The sequence below is a fragment of the Carassius auratus genome, chromosome 3 (genome assembly GCF_003368295.1).
Source record: "Carassius auratus strain Wakin chromosome 3, ASM336829v1, whole genome shotgun sequence".
NCBI classification, from domain to species: Eukaryota; Metazoa; Chordata; class Actinopteri; order Cypriniformes; family Cyprinidae; genus Carassius; species Carassius auratus.
The window spans coordinates 25,784,465-25,802,991 of record NC_039245.1 but is presented as its reverse complement, the minus strand read 5'-3'; the positions used below and the strand labels follow the sequence as shown (position 1 = coordinate 25,802,991).

The 18,527-nt window shown below is 39.5% G+C and overlaps 1 protein-coding gene across 1 annotated transcript; it reads right to left on the bottom strand.

Moving 5' to 3' along the window:
- Positions 1-1,377: 1,377 nt before the first annotated feature.
- Positions 1,378-17,552, bottom strand: LOC113052508 (voltage-dependent calcium channel gamma-4 subunit-like). The gene is made up of 4 exons (XM_026216922.1): positions 17,099-17,552; positions 6,662-6,745; positions 6,395-6,535; positions 1,378-2,917 (listed from the first exon to the last, which is right to left on the bottom strand). The coding sequence occupies exons 1-4, from the start codon at positions 17,319-17,321 to the stop codon at positions 2,397-2,399; spliced, it is 969 nt and encodes a 322-aa protein (XP_026072707.1). The 5' UTR covers positions 17,322-17,552; the 3' UTR covers positions 1,378-2,396.
- Between the last annotated feature and the right edge of the window lie 975 nt (positions 17,553-18,527).

The following is an 18,527-nucleotide window of genomic DNA, read 5'->3' as shown; positions in this document are numbered from 1 at the left end:
GAGTAAGAGTAAAAGAGTATCGGATAAAAAATCTACTCAAGTAGTTAGTTACTAGTTACTTTGGGTCATATATACGGAGCCTTTTTTTATATAGATATATAGACAAAAAATGTATGTAATGTATGTGTGTGTGTATAAATGTATATATTTCATCAGCCTTTAATCTAATTTATGTAATTTATTATAAAACCCTGTCTATTTAAGTAACAAATATAGGTATCATGCCATAACATATTTTTAATACGACTGACTTTATTTTAAATGTGAATTTAACATTGAAAATTAATGTGATATAAATATTGCTACTAATCTTTCATTGTTCAGAAAGAGAGCAAATAACATTTACATTATTAAACATAATTTTCACTGACAGTCTAGATTTCATTCACTCTCAGAAACTACCATTAAAATCACTGAAACTGTTAACACTGTGAAATCAATATCTTAATTATAGATTCGTACACACATCTGCACTTTGTTGTTTCTGACGAGAGAATTCGGCAGAAAGAGGTATTCAGTAAGTGAGCGAGTGAAGGAAGCACCGGCATTTCAGCGATGACTCATCGGAACACCTCTGATTGGCCTTTGCATTCAAAAGCTCAACAGAATCTTGTGTGATTGGTTATAATGCGCAGCGCTGTAAAACGCGTCTGTCTCTGGCTCAGCGCCAGCAAGCGATCACAGATCTGAATTTAGCAGCTGATGATATGACTTGCTGAACGTACTCGCACTGGTGTGATTGTATTAAAATTAATAAAATCTTAATCGGCTATTCTTTGTCTTTTGGAAGCTGCATTCAACCTGTTATAAGCCACACACGTACAACAAACTAATGTCACAGTGGTATTGTGTACTGTAATCGAATGTAGCCCAAGTTATTACCTGTTAAACAGTAGACAGCACACGCGTTCATCTAATAAGGATCTCCATCGCAAGCAAAGAATAGCCTTTGCAGATTAGCTTTCAATTCAGTGCAGTTCCATAGCCCCGTTTTCAACGCTGCTAATATTCTTAAACGTTACAACTCTGAGTGAACCGCTTCAGAGCTCAGCGCGTGCAGCATGGAACTGAACGACTCAATCAAACTGATTCATGAACCAATTCACTCGTTTGCCAATTGGTTTGATCAAGCCTTTGAACAGAGTTGACTCAAAAGAATGAATCATTCGCGAATGGGCATCGCTCATTGTCCAGAGAAAAGTAGACGGCGCGTTTGGAATAAACTAAAGCATTTATTGCATTAAGATAAAGTAACGAGAGGGGCGTCGCCCACAGTAACGAAGTAAAAGTACAGATTTTTCCCAAAAAATGTACTCAAGTAAGAGTATAAAGTACCCATCTTTAAATATACTCCGAAAAGTATTCGTTACCCCGAAAAATTACTCAAGTAAATGTAACGAAGTAAATGTAACTCGTTACTACCCACCTCTGTGCATGACCCATCAGTGCACATGAAAACATTTCTTTATAATTGTTTAAAGCCTTTGTAATCTTTTTTTAAAAATGCAGCTGAAATAATTGTCCTTTTTGGTTGATGTCCCCAAAGTAATGTTAATGTTTGCTCATACTCTGTCCACTTAAGATACTAATTCGTTAAAGAAATATCCCAGCCACGCTTCTCCATATAATTAACAACTGAACATCATGAAAATCCAAGCTGGTCTTTTCAGCAGGGAGTTTATATGCAATTAGTAGTCATAAATCTACTAAACTAAATTTTCCCAGTGATTATTTAGTAATTCAACTGATATTTCCAGTTGTACAACAACGAAAACAGATGGAACACAGTTTTGCACTGTTGCAAAGTGGCTCCAGAAAAAGTCTGAGCAGTTGACACTGCCAAGATGATAGGCACACTGAAAAGGGTTAGACAACTGCGGCAACAAACATATAACACAGAAAAGGGCATTCAATATTCAGCTCGAGTCTGTACTGAACACACAAGAATGGGAAGGCTTCAGCTGTGAGCCTACATTAGCACCATCTAAATACTGTGAGAGTCATTATCACATTGGTATACATTAAGAGTATGGCACTGTACTGACAAACAAAAATATATTTATTAACCAAGGGAATGGACTGGCTTACTCAAAGTCCTTAATATCTGAAGCACTGCCAAAGACTCTCCATTTTACATTTGCATGACTTGACCTTTGATGAGAGATGGGTCTCTCTGAGAGTTCTTGTTTAAATGTGAGGAGCAACACAAGAAGAAACACAAATTACCGTGTTCGCAATGGTTGTTGAATGTCAAGATGAAACCTTTCCCGCTTAACACAGTGCTTCTCCTTCACTGAGGAGAGATGTCACTGGTTAACAGGCTTCACCAATAAGTATCCCTTCCACTGGCATCTGCCACAGTGGCAACTTCATCTCTTCTGTTCCAGTATGTAACCTCATACAGGTGTTGTCCTCCTGTTGATACCATCATTAAGGTCTTTGGGAAAGCAGTTGTGCACTTGGAGGAATCCTGAATCGTGCTCTGGGCTATAGGAGCTGTCTGTCCCTGACTTGAGAGGGTCTCTTGTCAATGTGTACATGTTGATTTCTCCTACAGGAACCGAGCTCATCATCTTCATGCCCACTGGTGATGCCTCACGAGATGCTTCCGTTGAGCGAGAGCTGGAGCGCGAGTGCCGTCGACGGTGGTGAAAACTGGGCATGCGAGAATACGGTGAAGAGGACGAAGTAGACTTGATGAACTCACGGCGTGCTTTGAACCGTACTTCGTTGTTCTTCTCAATGTATATATTGATAGCCATAACGGCCACCGCCTCAGCTACAATGAAAGAGAGTGCTCCGAAGTAGAATGACCAACCGTAGTTGTAATGGTTCTTCTTGTCTTCGTCTCGTTTGTCACTGGGGTCACCAGCATTGCTGGAGATGTAGACGATTATACCGATGATGTTGCTCAAACCTGCCAGACACAAAACAGAGCCAGTAAAGCATAAGAGAAACACCTTGTTAAGTAGTATAACAGTGTTATGACTTTTCCTTGGTTATAAAAAAATAAAAATATGGATACACATGGATTTAAACTTCAAGATTTTAAATTCAGCTGATTGGGATGCGTCAACACCGGTGAGCGTGATTTCACCAGGTACAACATGGGAAAGAGGAAGTCATGGCCTAATGGTTAGAGAGTTTGACTCCTAACCTTAAGGTTGTGGGTTCGAGTCTTGGGCTGGCAATACCATGACTGAGGTGCCTTTAACAATGCACAGAAACCCCAACTGCTCACCGGGCACCACAGCATTAATTGCTGCCCATTGCTCTGGGTGTGTGTTCACAGTGTGTGTGCACTTTGGATGGGTAAAATGCAGAGCATGAATTCTGAGTGTGGGTCACCATGCTTGGCTGTATGTCATGTCACTTTCACATCATTCCAATCAACCAATCGGAATTGAGAGATTTCAGTTTAATGGCTTACAATCAGGATACAGTGCTTCTACAGCCTTGTAAATCAGCAATCATTTCCCTTTTAAGATTTTAAGAATAAATTATGGGTAAGGTTAGGTTTAGGGGTAGGGATTGGGTTAAGTCTGTATTTTTGGAAAGTAATATTGATCCAGGATCAACAAAAGATATTGATCCAGGAACATGTCTTACTTGGCAAAATCACGCTGACCCAACACCTCCATCTTTGAAAGTTTAACACTGCAGACTGAGCTCATCAGATGTAATTACTAGTCAACCTACTGTAATATCAGGGACACAAATTCCACAATATGGCACTGCCTTTGAAAACTGAAGACAGACTTTAGACAAAATGGGATAGGTTTTCTCAGGGGTGAATACGAATGTAGACATGACACTTGGCAAAAGCTACAAATGTCTTCTCAGCAATACGTGTTTATGTGAGTGGATCAAGGTTTGGCCAGTTAGTGTAACTCAGGGGTAGCCCAAACTGTGACAACACACTTGTCTGTAATTGTCAAGTAATCCTGAACTCCCATGATTGGATGGTCCAGGTGTGTATAATTAAGTCTGGAGATAAACTATAAAGGAAGGTAGACTTACAGAAGCACGGGTTGGCTACCCCTGGTGTAACCAGCCCTACTTGTACAATGAGTGGGATTCAAACCACCGTCAACCAGCATGAGAGGTGGGCACGCTTGCAAGGATACTAAACATTAGTCCCTAGCATTAATTGCTGGTGTGCCTCTTGAGGCCAGTGGAGTGAAGTTTACCTGCACAGCTTTCCTCAGTTACAATCTCCACCCTAAAGCTCATTCCCAACCGAGTCATGGCACCAAGATTTGAACCAGTGTCAACCAGCATGGTAGGCCATCTACTAACAAAGGCCACAGCCTCTAACATCAGTTCCTAGTGTGCCTCTGGAGGCCAAGAGAGTGAGGTCTGTCTGAACAACTCTAACCACCAAGCCTTTGTCACTCACCCCCCTAAACCTTACTCCTATTTGGGTTATGGCACTAATGTAACTGGTCTATAACACTTAATAGTGTTAATTGTCATGTGTGGCAGAAATGCTAACAAGGATTCTAAAGAGCATAGTCTCTAGCTTTGAGGCCAGGGGAGTGAGGTTTACCTGCACAATTCTTTGTAGCTGGGTTCCATAACATTAGCATGGTCCAATTAGACTCTGCCGGTAGATGCGGTAACATCACCATCTGGTTGAAAAACTGCTACTGAGATGACAAGGAATGCTAACCGATAGCTTTCCAGGTATTATGTGTGTGGATCTTGACCTTTAAAATATCATAGGCACCCTGATATATGTGACCCTGGACCACAAAACCTTAAAGGGATAGTTCATCCAAAAATGAAAATTATGTCATTAATAACTCACCCTCATGTCGTTCCAAACCCGTGAGACCTCCGTTCATCTTCAGGACACAGTTTAAGATATTTTAGATTTAGTCCGAGAGCTTTCTGTCCCTACATTTAAAGTGTATGTACGGTATTCTGTCCATGTCCAGAAAGGTAAGAAAAACATCATCAAAGTAGTCCATGTGACATCAGAGGGTCAGTTGGAATTTGTTGAAGCATCGAAAATACATTTTCGTCCAAAAATATAAAAAACTACGACTTTATTCAGCATTGTCTTCTCTTCCAGGTCTGTTGTGAGTGCGTTCACTGCAGTTTGTGATATCTGGTTCGCGAACGAATCATTCGATTTAACCGGTTCTTCTTACTGAACCGGTTGAACCAGTTCACGAGTCAAGAACCGTTTCTGTCGGACGCGAACCGATTCGTGAACCAAGGAGCTGATGATACTGCGCATGTGTAATTCAGCGTGAAGCAGACCGACACACAGAGCATCTGAACCGAACTGATTCTTTTGGTGATTGATTCTGAACTTATTCTGTGCTAATGTTATGAGCGCAGGTAAACCGAAGGCTTGAATGAAGGGCAATCATCGCCAATGATGCCATTACTTCGGGCGCAAAAGAACTGGTGAACCGATTTCTTCAACCGGTTTATTGAATCGAACTGTCCGAAAGAACCGGTTCACGGAAAAGAACCAAATTTCCCATCACTACTGGTGATCCGAAAAACGATGCAACCGGTTCTTGATTCGAGAACGAGTCAATGTTTCGTTCGTTATCTGGCTCAGCTCAGTGTTCATCTTCAGTTCTCTCTTCACAGCAGTTCAGTCAGTGTACTGTTTGAGTACATGAATTAGACGAAATGAAATCAAATGAAAATGATTTGGTGACAACTAGTTCACTAAACTGGATATCGCTAAACTGCAGTGCAGTGAATGTGCTCACAACAGACCCGGAAGAGAAGACAATGCTGAATAAAGTCATAGTTTTTGCTATTTTTGGACCAAAATGTATTTTCGTTGCTTCAAGAAATTCTAAATCACCCTCTGATGTCACATGGACTACTTTGAAGATGTTTTTATTACCTTCATTAATGACAGTTTTCTTTTTTGGGTGAATTATCCCTTTAAGTGCTAATTATTCTTGAGATACAACTATTTGAAAATCTGTAATCTTGAATTAGCTGCTAATGCAGCATCTAGAGAACACATGACCTGCCCAGACATACTATGCTATCTAAGCCTAGTACTCAAGTATGTACACATTCTTTTACGGTTTTGCTAAAGAGTCTTGTCATCGGCTTTAAGATGTATCTGATGATGAAACTATAGTGAATTACAGACCATACAAGGAAAGCACTTTTGAAACAAGCATTATCAACCCACTAAATTCAGTTGAATAACAGTAAAAAGTGGAGGAGTTGTCGCCCCCTCAGTTCCAGTGCACCTGCCAGTAACAGCAGGGATAATTTGGACTATCAGAGCATGGAAATTGTCCTATATTAAATTATATTACAACAAATTGAAATTAGTAATATTCTAAAAGCATCTGTAGTGAGTTGAAAACCCATGTGCATGTTAGCAGGTGGTCATTATTAAGTTTACCTGCTGCCACAAATAGTATCCCAGCGCTGAGTAATATGTTGTTCCACTTGCTGTAGATGCGTCCTACACCGACACACAGCCCTCCCAGAAACAGCAGAACGGTACTAAGGATGGGGAACACACTGGAGGCGCGCACAATACCTGTTCACACACACATATAAACATGTCTTTAGCAAAATATCTAAACGCACATGTCTTTAGCAAAATATCTAAACGCGCATGATAAAAACGTTGAGATATAGACAGTAACACTAATAAGTCACTCACGTAAGAGATATTCAGGGCTGTCAGTGTCGTAATCATTGTCATCTGGGAAATGATCGATTCGGTAACAACTTCCTTTGTTGAGACCTAAAAAAAAAAAGAAAAAAAGATGAAACTGGTCTAGATTAGAGTTAAGAGGACCTGGAAACAATGCAAATCACCAAGCATAAGTGAGAATACTGGGCAGCAGAATAAACAATTACGAAATTTAAATAACGAAAACATCCAGCATATTGTAGGAATTTGTTCTGTTTTGAAGCAGTAGAAGATGAATATGAAAATTTTAAATCTTAGAATTGTTCAGTGACAGACTTTAAAATCAACAGGGGCTTTCACACATGCAGCCCTTTGTGGAAAATTACCGGTAAATTACAGTATTGATGCTATGAGTGAACAAAGTACAATTTTACCGGTATGAGCATGTACACGGTTTTGCTTTGGGCCAATAATAAAGTTGTGACAGAGAATGCAATTACTTTGCCCTTTTACAATAAAGTGTTGTTCGCACAGAATATGTTTTTCTGTTCCACTCGGCATTTTAATTATTTTTCTGTGTAAACATGTGCTAAATGTATGGCAAGCCAAAAGGGTCAGTACTGAGCTATTCTTTACATACAAAATGCTATAAACCCTCTAATAAGGTTTTAATTGACATAAAATGCAATGTTTTGAATGTAAATGCAATTCCTCTATAATTTTGATTTTATTAACTTGCACATGAGAATTGCATATTTAAAGGGGGGGGGGTGAAATGCTATTTCATGCATACTGAGTTTTTTACACTGTTAAAGAGTTGGATTCCCATGCTAAACATGGACAAAGTTTCAAAAATTAAGTTGTACGTTTGAAGGAGTATTTTTGTTCCCAAAATACTCCTTCCGGTTTGTCACAAGTTTAGGAAAGTTTTTTTCGAGTATGGCTCTGTGTGACGTTAGATGGAGCGTAATTTCCTTATATGGGTGCTGAGGCACTTCTGCCGGAAGAGCGGGCGCTCCCATATAGCAGAGCACTGAGAGGCTGAGCACAGACATTTCATTGATCAGAGTGAGAGCGTCGCGAAATGTCACAAAAGAAGTGTGTTTTTGGTTGCCAGGGCAAGACAACCCTGCACAGATTACCAAAAAAAAACAGCATTAAGGGACCAGTGGATGGAGTTTATTTTTACAGAGCATCAACGGAGTTGTGCAAGTGTTTGTGTTTGTTCCCTGCATTTCGAAGATGCTTGTTTTACAAACAAGGCCCAGTTTGACGACGGATTTGCGTATCGTTTATTTCTTAAGGATGATGCAATCCCAACGAAAAAGGGTCACGATCGTGTGTTGGAACCGCAGACGGTGAGTAAAACTGCTTCAAATATCTCTGCCTCCTTGTTACTGCGTCCCCTCCCATGCCGGAGACCCGGGTTTGAGCCCCGCTTGGAGTGAGTCGTTGCTGATGCTGCTCTCGTTCAGTTTCAGCCTCGGGATCTGATTCTGGATCATAAATAAACGGCTGAATCTGACTGTTAGCCATGGTTTGTTTTGGATTATGGTTTTTTTTTCCTCAAGGTAATGTCACAAACGCTCTCAACACAAAAGCCTACTGTCGCTCGTGATTCTTTAGCTCCGCCCCCACACGTCACGCCTCCAGCCGGTCGTGTTTTTCCGGGAAAAATCGGTACAGACTATCTTTCTCTTATGAATATAATAAAACTAAATACTTTTTGGAGTTATGAAGGATGCAGTACTACTCTATAGGTACTCAAGATTAACAGGATATTGAGTGAAAACGAGCATTTCAACCCCCCTTTAAAAAAAAAAATTTGGATTTAAAAATCTGAACATGAAAGGACTTAAGGGTTTGAGGGTGACAACATGAGGGTGAGTGTTTAATGACAGAATTTTCATTTTTTGGTGAACTATCCTCTTAATATCATATAGCAGAGTTCCTCAAATCTTGTCCTGGAGGGCGAATGCGCTACAGAGTTAAGCTCTAGCCCTGATCAAACTCACCTGTGATTTTGTAATGATCCTGATTGACACTGATTAGCATGCTCAGGTGTTTGATTAAGGTTACAGCTAGAGCTAAACTCTGCAGGAAAGTGGATCTTGTGGGCCAGATTTGAAGATCTCCGTCATATACAGTAGTGTCACATTGCAAACCTCCCTCCCTCTGTCTGTCTCCAGGTGGAGTCTACTCCGTGACACAGCTTTTGTGTGGCCCAGCATGCCATTAATTGGGTCTAGTGTTAAAAAAGAAGCAAATTAATTATTATTAATTAGGTCTGAGTAAGTGGGGCATGTGCTTTCTTGTCTAGTCATTGTTAAAAAGAAAAGTCTATTAAAAAGTCTTTATATAAAACAATATATATATTAAACCTGACACATTATGCCACAAATTATTAAAAACATCTTGGAGTAAAATGTAAATACTATGATACATGAAGATGAATATCATCTATAGTGCAAATGTGTCTATCAAATTTGCTTGCCATGGTGTTATCTTCTGATTTTGTATATTTTAATGTTTGTATTTTTAGTAATGAGATCCAAATTCACTTTTTAATAGATATTTGTGGTCCATTTATACACCACTTTTCATCATCTAATCAATTACCAAAGTGCGATGTAGAGGGACAAATTTTCCAGTCACGCTCCTGCAGAAATATGTTATCTCATCAATATGTTATTGCTCCCATCCGCAAAAGTCAGCATAAAAGTAGCCTATATAAGTAGCCTTTTTTTTCAATGCATCCATAAAATTTATATGAAATAGTGAATTCCACATGCTTAACCACAACATCAATAACTGTTATCTTTTGACAGAAAAACAAGCATAGGGAGCCACTGGCATTGCATGGTAGAATGCGATCCCTTTATAATCACTAAAAAGCTGACATCTCAGTTCATCGAAATCTCATGAAACTCTGTTGTAATACAATGAATATGCACAATAAATCTTTCATAATGTCTACAATTCATAATGAATTCGTAGGAAAATTGCATCATGCAATTAAAACCAATTAAAAAAAGAAAAATAATAAAGAAAAATAAAGATAAAAAAAGATAAAAAATAAATAAGTAAATAAAAATATACATAAAATGCAGCAGTAGTGTAAACAATTCCGAGAATGAAAAAAAAATGGGGAAATTACTTTACATAAACACTTTTGTTTGAAAATCAGGAGCAAGGAAAATAAAAGGTTCCCTGAGATATGGGAATGAGCATTGCATTAAAGGGATGGTTCACCCAAAAATCTAAATTATGTCATTAATAACTCACCGACACACTCACAACAGAAACGGAAGAGAAGACAATGCTGAATAAAGTCATAGTTTTTTTTTGCTATTTTTGGACCAAAATGTATTTTCGATGCTTCAAAAAATTCTAACTGACTGTCAGGGACCAAGCAGTTAAGCAAGAGGAGTCGCAAGGGAAGTTGAAATATAAGGATTTTTATTTCCTAATAATCATCTCAACAAACTGAAAATAAACGTTTGGGCCCAAAAACAAAAGTCAAATAAACAAACAGTAACTAAAGCTCTACACAAAAAATAAAACTGACCTCTTACAAAAGAAACAACAGGGACTTATATATTGGCTGATCAGACCAATTTTAACACACAGGGGAAGACTAACAACAACACTACTACATAAGCTACAAATACCAGCAAAATCTACCTAAAACTTATTCCAAAAGGAATATACTTTTACTTAACCTTAACTCAACAAAAGTACTCAATATAATATAAAATAAATCAACCCCAAAATATCTAACGAGATATTTATCCCCCCCGGACATAAACAATGGTAGTGTCCAATTAGGCCAACTCCCCTATAAGACTGCTCCTGCTCCAAACACCACCCATTTAAGCCAGCCAACTCTCTGGATCTCTCCCGGGTTTGGAATCCAACACTGGTAAGCTCAGAAACGTGTATTTATACAAACAGAATGACAATCTAAAAGTAACTAATGGTGCATGCTCCCAAAAATATAGTTCTGTATGGTCAACTAAATAAAACACAATGTATGTGAAATGACCTTTGCGTCCTGTGAGTTATTTGTAACTAAATAAATGTTTGCAACAAATGTGTATGAAAATTTTAAATAAACTAATCCTAAAGAAAAACAACAAACTATAAGTGCATGAGGTTTCCGCTCTTAAACTGGTTGTGAGGCCATGGCTGGCTCGTTAACTTAGGTTACTTAAGTAATAGAAATGTTGCTGGATGAAGCCCAGGAGTAGGCCATCCCTCTGATGGAGTGGTCCTTCACTCCAATAAAGACAGTGTAAGCCTTCTGTGGCATATGCCAGGGCTATAGCATCCACTATCCATCAAGATCTCTGCTTCTTGACCTGCTTCGTGAGCTGCTCTGAGTGCCAACATGGGCCAAAGGGCTCAACATACATTGAACTAGGCAGAGTAGATTAATACCCTGATCACCTTTTGAACTGGGGAGCACTAGAAGGGTGAGACTTGTGCTCTGAATGGAGTGGTGAGCACTTTTGGCACGTAGCTATGTCTTGGCTTGAGGACCACTCTACAGTCATTATAATAGGCCCAAAGACATGAAGCACAGACCGACAGTACTTGCAGGTTACCTACTCACTTGACCAACACTAAAGCTGTTGCAAGTTTGCTCACTGGAGCAGCTTGCTCTGTAGGGCCCTGAGAAATATATATAAGTCCCAAGTCGGCAGTGTGAGGGTGAGTAAGATTGAATTTCCAAGCTCCCCTTTAGAAAATTAACCACCATGTTGTTTCTCAGGACTGACTGGCCAGCCATCTCACTTATAAAAGGAGGTCCTTCCTCAGTGGTATTGGCCAACTCTTGGAACTACATCTGATTCCTCCAGAGTGGGGCCACCAGGAAAGGAGGTATTGAGCCTACTTGTAGAGGGAACATAACATGAAACCTCCGTGGCGATTTCTAAAGGCTACCACCACCATGTTGTGAAGTGAAGTGACATTCATTCATTCAGCCAAGTATGCTGAACCATTCTCAGAATTTGTGCTCTGCATTTAACCCATCCAAAGTGCACACACAAAGCAGTGAACACACAAAAACCGTGAACTCACACCCAGAGCAATGGGCAGCCATTTATGCTGCGGCACCCGGGAAGCAAATTGGGGGTTCACTGCCTTGCTCAAGGGCACCTACATAAGTCATGGTATTGCCGGCCTGAGACTCGGACCCACAACCCTAGGGTTAGGAGTCCAACTCTCTAACCACTAGGACACGACTTCCCGCAGACCAGGATAGGGTGCCCCGGTGGTAGGAAGGTTTTTAGTGGTCACCCTAAGATGAAAATTTTCTAGGATCAAGTGTGGGATGAGACATGAACCTTGAGCCAATACTGCAGGGGCCACATGTGAAACAGGACCAGAGTAATCACAGATGAAGTGTCCAACAATAGGCTCAGCATCCTCTGGAAAGCCCTGAGGGGATCTGAAGTCCCAGCTTGATTCCGCCATAATCCATGCCCGCATCTGGGCAGAATTGATAACTGTCCCCAGAAAGACTACTAACTGGCTGGGAGACAAAGAGCTCTTGGCTAAATTGATTTTCAACCCAAGCCGTTCCAGTTGGCTGAGCAGCAGCAACCTGTGAGACATTAGTTCCTGATCTGATCTGGTGAAAACCAGCCAATCATTGAGGTAATTCAAGATGTGGATTCCAATCTGTCTCAAGTAACTTTGGAAAGTCTGAATGGCAGGACTGTATGTTGATAGGCCACTCATTCGAATGCGAATCTCATCTGTGATGGGGGACTGAAGTTAAAGTAAGCATCTTTCAGATCCACCAATATAAACCAGTCCCCAGGGCATATTTGCACGATGTATCTGTTTTAAAATCAGCATCTTGAACAGCCATCTCATGAGTGAGCAATTCAGATGCCTAAAGAATGGGCCTGAGCATGTCATCTTTTTGGGGAAAAAAAGCAGTAGTTTGTTTGGGCATACGCTGAATGGGAAGAGTGAACTCAACATGAATGGAGCTTCCACTGCTCGGTGTTGAGGGGAGGGATGGTGAGCGGGCCTTGGTTTCAGTTTCAACCTCGGCAAGAACTGACCCTCACCTCTCCTGTTCACCATATGAAGCCATAAACAACATTGAGTCATCCATGACAGCTTTCTCCTCTGAACCCCTAAAGCAAATCAAGCCACTCACAGTTGACGAGGGATGCTGATCCTCACGTGTAAAGAACAAGGGTGAATCAAAGCACTGAAGGGAGAGTGAAGCATATGGGACCTGAGCCGGCTGGAAGAAGTGATCCGCGAGCAGAGAAGGGAGAGACTCATGTACTCGCCTTGAGAACATTGTGCCTAAACTATCTAGACAGGCTACGTACTCACTGTTCCCATCTGCCACACTCACGGCGCAACATTTGCAACAATGTCACAGTTGAAATTAGCTCAGAAAATATGCTCTATTTAAAAGCTGGATGACCACAGGGGAAGGCTTCAAGCTTCTTCTCATGCCAGCAAGCGGGAGGCTGAGCTTCTCTCTTCTCTTCTCTTCTCTTCGCTTCTGCTTTTTGCTTGTGGTGTCAGCGAGGAGATAATCTTCATCACTGCAGGATATAATTCTAATGAAATGGCAATCAGAGCTGACTTATATAGCAGTTGCCTCCACCCTTTTTGGCGAATGGAAGCGCCATTGGTCTGTGCAGCTACAAACATGATCAAATCAGTCTTCAGTATCAGAGTAAACAGGAGTTACCTCGTAGCATGATTAACGCAACAGGAGAGACCGTTCAAAAGGGAAGCATAAAGTCCAGGTATAGAGAAAGGTTTTTTTCCTTACCTGTATTTTCTTACCTCTTCTTTTAATATTATTATTTTTAAATGTTACAAGAAGGGTTGCCAAGTAGTGTGAAAATTTCTGTATTGCCATGTATTGTAAATAAAACATTCTGAAATTGACTTCAATGAGGTCAATGGTGGGCAAAGCCAAAAATTATAATTAAGAGTAGGTAGAGCTTTTTGACACCGATCACAAACCAGGGATGATTTTAGACAATTTGGCTTTTGTCCAATAGCCTAGACTCTATGCAACATCTTAAACTGTATAAGAGAATGATGAACTCAACCATGACAAAGGACCTTGGACCATTCCTCGTCTGTTAAAACATGGTTAAGGTCAGATTCCTGATTGTGTTTTATTTTAGAGTGGGGAGATGAGCCTGACTGCATTATGAATAAAACATTTTTTTTGGAGAAGGTACCTTTACAGAGTTTTGTTTCTGAAATCTGATCAGTCTCTTGTTTAGGAGGTGCATGAGGGAAATTAGAAAAAAAAATTTTTTTTTTTTATCAATTTAAGAGTCAGAATTTTTCATGGGAAAAAAGTGTTTTGGGAAGATAACATTTTTTCTGACGGATAAGAAAAAGTAACAAATGTATGGAAAAGATCATTAATATTTAATAATTAACATTAGCATTCTTGAAAATCCTCACTGTTTATTTCAAGGTTCCAGGTTCACAAACTGCCATCTCCTATGTGTTCTCAGACTTTCAGACTCCACTGTACATCCACACAAAATCTAAGACTTTATAACTCCTGAAAGTGTGTACAGTGAGCGTGTTGAGCCATAGGATCTTATGTAAAGCTCCGCTCTGGCTGTTGATTTATAGGAGCTGCTTATAGGCCCGTTGACTGAAGTGTACCTAGCCTCATAAAGACCAAATAAGGAACCTTGCTTGACTGACACGGAGGCATATCAGAGAGTGAGAGAGAGAGAGCGAGAGAAAAGAGAAAACGTGCACCTGGTCCCTGCGGCCTGTCTGGAGGTAACAATACTCATCGCTGGGATTGTCTTCTCCATGGAAACCTCAGGTCTGATTTCCATAATGTCTCCAAAGATGCCTTTGACATCTTCATTGTGGTTTAATACAGCAGACAGCAACACGCTCCTCTCCCCCAAGCCAAGAGCCCCCTCCTGTTTTGCAAACCCACATCCCCACCAGACACATCCAGCGCAGCAAGGAAACAGCTGCCACATTCCTCGCCTCCGGCATTTTGTCATAATTGTGAATCAGGGCAGGGCAGCCAATCGTTCGCCTTGTCGAGAAGTTAAACCAATCAGTGCTTTGCATGCTGGGGAAGTGTGCTTTTGCTTGTCATCACAATTCGATCAATATGAAGACTGCCTGTGTCTTCTTTTCTGAGGCAAGTATCAGTATTATTATTGCTCATACTTACTGTTAGGAAGTTCAACAGATTATCAGACTTTGGTATTTGTGTTGTGGACACATCTCAAATTGTGTGAAAAAAATGGCCATGTATTTTCACTGAAGGAGGAGCTGCATGTTAACAAGCACTCAGAACATCTCTAGCAACAACTCTGAACACCCTAGCAACTCAATAACAACGTTTTAGTCGCTTTAAATACTTGAGCAACCATTTACTATAAAGTAAGCAGTCCAGAGATTCTCTTCATAAATCCTCTTCCTTAATTCATGTATTTCTTGCATTTGATATGTCTACCTGAACAGAAATAATAATAATGATAATAACAGTAATAATAATATGACAAAAATACATAACAAAATTACTAAATCTTTAAATAAAATTAAAATAAAAACTGAAAAAAAACAAAAAAACACAGAGACGGGCTAATTCAAAACATGCTGTTTGCTAATTAAAATAATAAAATACTATTGTGGAGGTTTATGAAGGGAAAGCCAACAGCGAGAATGGCAGTTCGGCACCTGGCACGTGCTCAAAGCTCGTTATGACTGTGTTAGTCAGTGTGGATCATTGGGGAAGTCAAACCCGGTGGCTAATTAGAGACTCTGTGGCCTTTTGGCCACTGCATTTAATTACAGATCTGTTGCACACACTGAGAATGGCAAAAGTAACAGCTATTCCCTTCCAATAACCCCTAATCTCACAAACAAAATAATAATAACCATAGTCAATTAACTACACTAAAGGCTCAAGACATGGATTATTTTATTTTATTTGGTACAGTTCATGTGTTTATTTAGGTTTAAGTAATAATCCTCTTAAAAAACGTAATAAGTGTAAATATATATATTTATGTATTATTCATATTACAAACATGTACAACAAGTAATAAATGGGGTCATAAGTGTATGATTTTAAATGTACACAGATCTACACGCTTTGATCAGTTTGAATAAAGTAAGCAAACAAATAAACAAAAACCACGAACTATTCCCTTCTGACTTTGGATATTAGCAGCAATGATAAAATAAAAATAAAAGAAGTAAATTAAACATTAGTTTCTTTGGTAACTAAATTAAATAAGTTTCTTCTTTCAATGGGGAAAAGTCAAATGTTTTCACACTATAAAATGACAATACACTAAGTAGTGGTTAATTACCGGCATCACCTAATTTCCTGAGAGACAAACTCATTTCCTTTTTCAGTAAGAAATATGAAGCCTGACGACATTATCATTCGACTTTTAGATAAAGATAAGTAATAAGTTACCACTGCTCATCAACTATGATGTCCTTGTTTAGTCTATGGAGATGTGTAACATGATGTCATCAGTCTGACTGTCTGAGACGAAGCTCTGCCAGAACTCCATCATTTGGGGGGAAAACCTGACATCTTTTTAAAATTACATGAATCTATATGTTATTAAACATCTGTTTGACTCTCTGTCTGTCTGTCTTTTTCTTATCTACGGGCAGAAGCAACAGATTCATCTATTTTTAAACATCGGCCAACGTTACCATAGTGATTTCAGACATATTGTTTCTAAGCAACAGCATCAAATGCGTGAAACACATGAATGAAGGAAGAGGATTTATGAGGAGGATCTCTGGACCCATTATGCCTTTCTGTCCATTCAAGAAAGCCGCTGGTGCCAACCGAGAGAAACGGGGAGCATTTCCACTCCCTTCCAAGTGAACGTCAAGTTATGGTCACTTGAGAGAGATCCAAGCCCCATGAATGAGTTCGGATGAGTGGTTGACAGTTCCTCTGGATGGAAAAGTCAAGCCCCCAGAGGACTATTTCATAGCTTTTTGTCATTGCATAAAAGAGTTAATGCATGATTTAGACGTTTCTCCTAAGATTTCCTTTAAGAATGTCAGACTTCGCACATACTGTGATCAATCAGCAAAAATGGTTTTGGATTTATCTGACGAGAAACATTTGAGATCTGACTTTGATATCTCTGTTTTGAGTCTATTCTTTCATTCGAATTCTCCATTCGCTGTCTAGAAGATATCAAAGATCTCACACTCCAGTGTCTCTGGGAAGGTTAGACCCCCTTCACATTGACTACTGTCTGCACACACACACACACACTGAAACTAAATGGCATTGTTAAATAAAAAAAAACACCTTTGTTTTGAGTTCACATGCATGCAGATAAAGAACAAAAGCCTCCTAAAGCAAGACGTCTTTGCCTCAAGTCAACAAGTTTCCTCTCTTTTAAAACTCGAGTGTAAGTAAGGATGTGGAGCACATGGTACCCTCTATGCAGCAGATCCTCCAGAGCCCGGAGTGCGTGAGATCTCCGCGCATCTTCTTGGCTTGACTCTGCGTGTCGTCCGTGCTGATGTTGGTGGCGTTACAGATGTATGCGCGAGAATAAAGCCAGTAGTCGGTCCCGATCGCGATGCTCATCAAACTGAACGCCACGAAAGCCCCGACGGAGGCCAGCAGCATCTGAATCCCACGGTCACACCACGCCATGGCCACTCATAATAATAATAATAATAATAATAACAATAATCCACCACACATCGCTCAAACTCGGGCTTTGTTCCGACGGTCGCTGTGATCAGGAAACTTGAGCGCGTCTCTTCCACGTGTTGCTGTTAGGCTCCCATGCAGAGCTCACACATCTTTCTATGCTTTTTAAGCAGTTTTGATCACCACCGTATCCATTTGCTACAATCACATCCCTCTTTTCCAAACTCGGATGGCTTTGATTTGGGATTGCGATCTTCAAACCCCACCTTCAGTCACACTAACCAATGAGAAACACACATGTCCTGGGGAATGAGATGATGCTCTCACATCAATTCTTTATCATCGTCATCATGATGATGAAGGAAAATGTACGATATGTTTTCATGCTTAAATGCTGTTGTAGCCTAACTCTTAACAGTCTATATAAAGTACAGGTTTTGACGCTTGTGTGGTTTAATAAACAGACAGGAAAAGAATCAATAACCAGTGTTGTGAGATTATTTTCTTTACCAATATTGGATAAAGAGTTTAAGGTAGAAAAGTTTAGCCAGTAACAAAATTAGATTTCTGGTTCTGGCCTCTGATTGGTCAATAGAGAGATATTATATATATATATATATATATACACTGTAAAATATTTCAGGGATTTCACAGCATGCAACTGTAATATTTCAAAATAAATTATATTATCACTTTAAAAGATGAAAAAAAAGTAAATGAATCTTGATTTCTTTCTGAACAGTTGGAAATTGTAATTTAAAAGTTTTTAATTAACAATAGATTTTATAGTAAATTAAAAGCATATTAATGGCTACTGATTTTCAGTTTATACTGTAATTCTACAGCAGAATACTGCTAAATTGCAGTAATCTGACTGCATTAACTTCACAGCTAAATCAGTAATTCTACAGGAGCATACTGCCAAATCACAGTCAATTCACAATTATTTAGTGTAAACATGATACAGTAATTTAACTAGTTTACAGTAATTTACTGTGAATTTACATACAGTAAATTAATGTAGTCATGCTAGTAGTAGCCAGTAATTTAATGTCAATTAACGGTATTTTTTTTTCTACAGTGTGTATATATATATATATATATCAATGAAATCTTAATATATATTTTGTATAGACTTACCATGATGTAAACACACACACACACACACACACACACACACACACACACAGCACAGGCACACACACG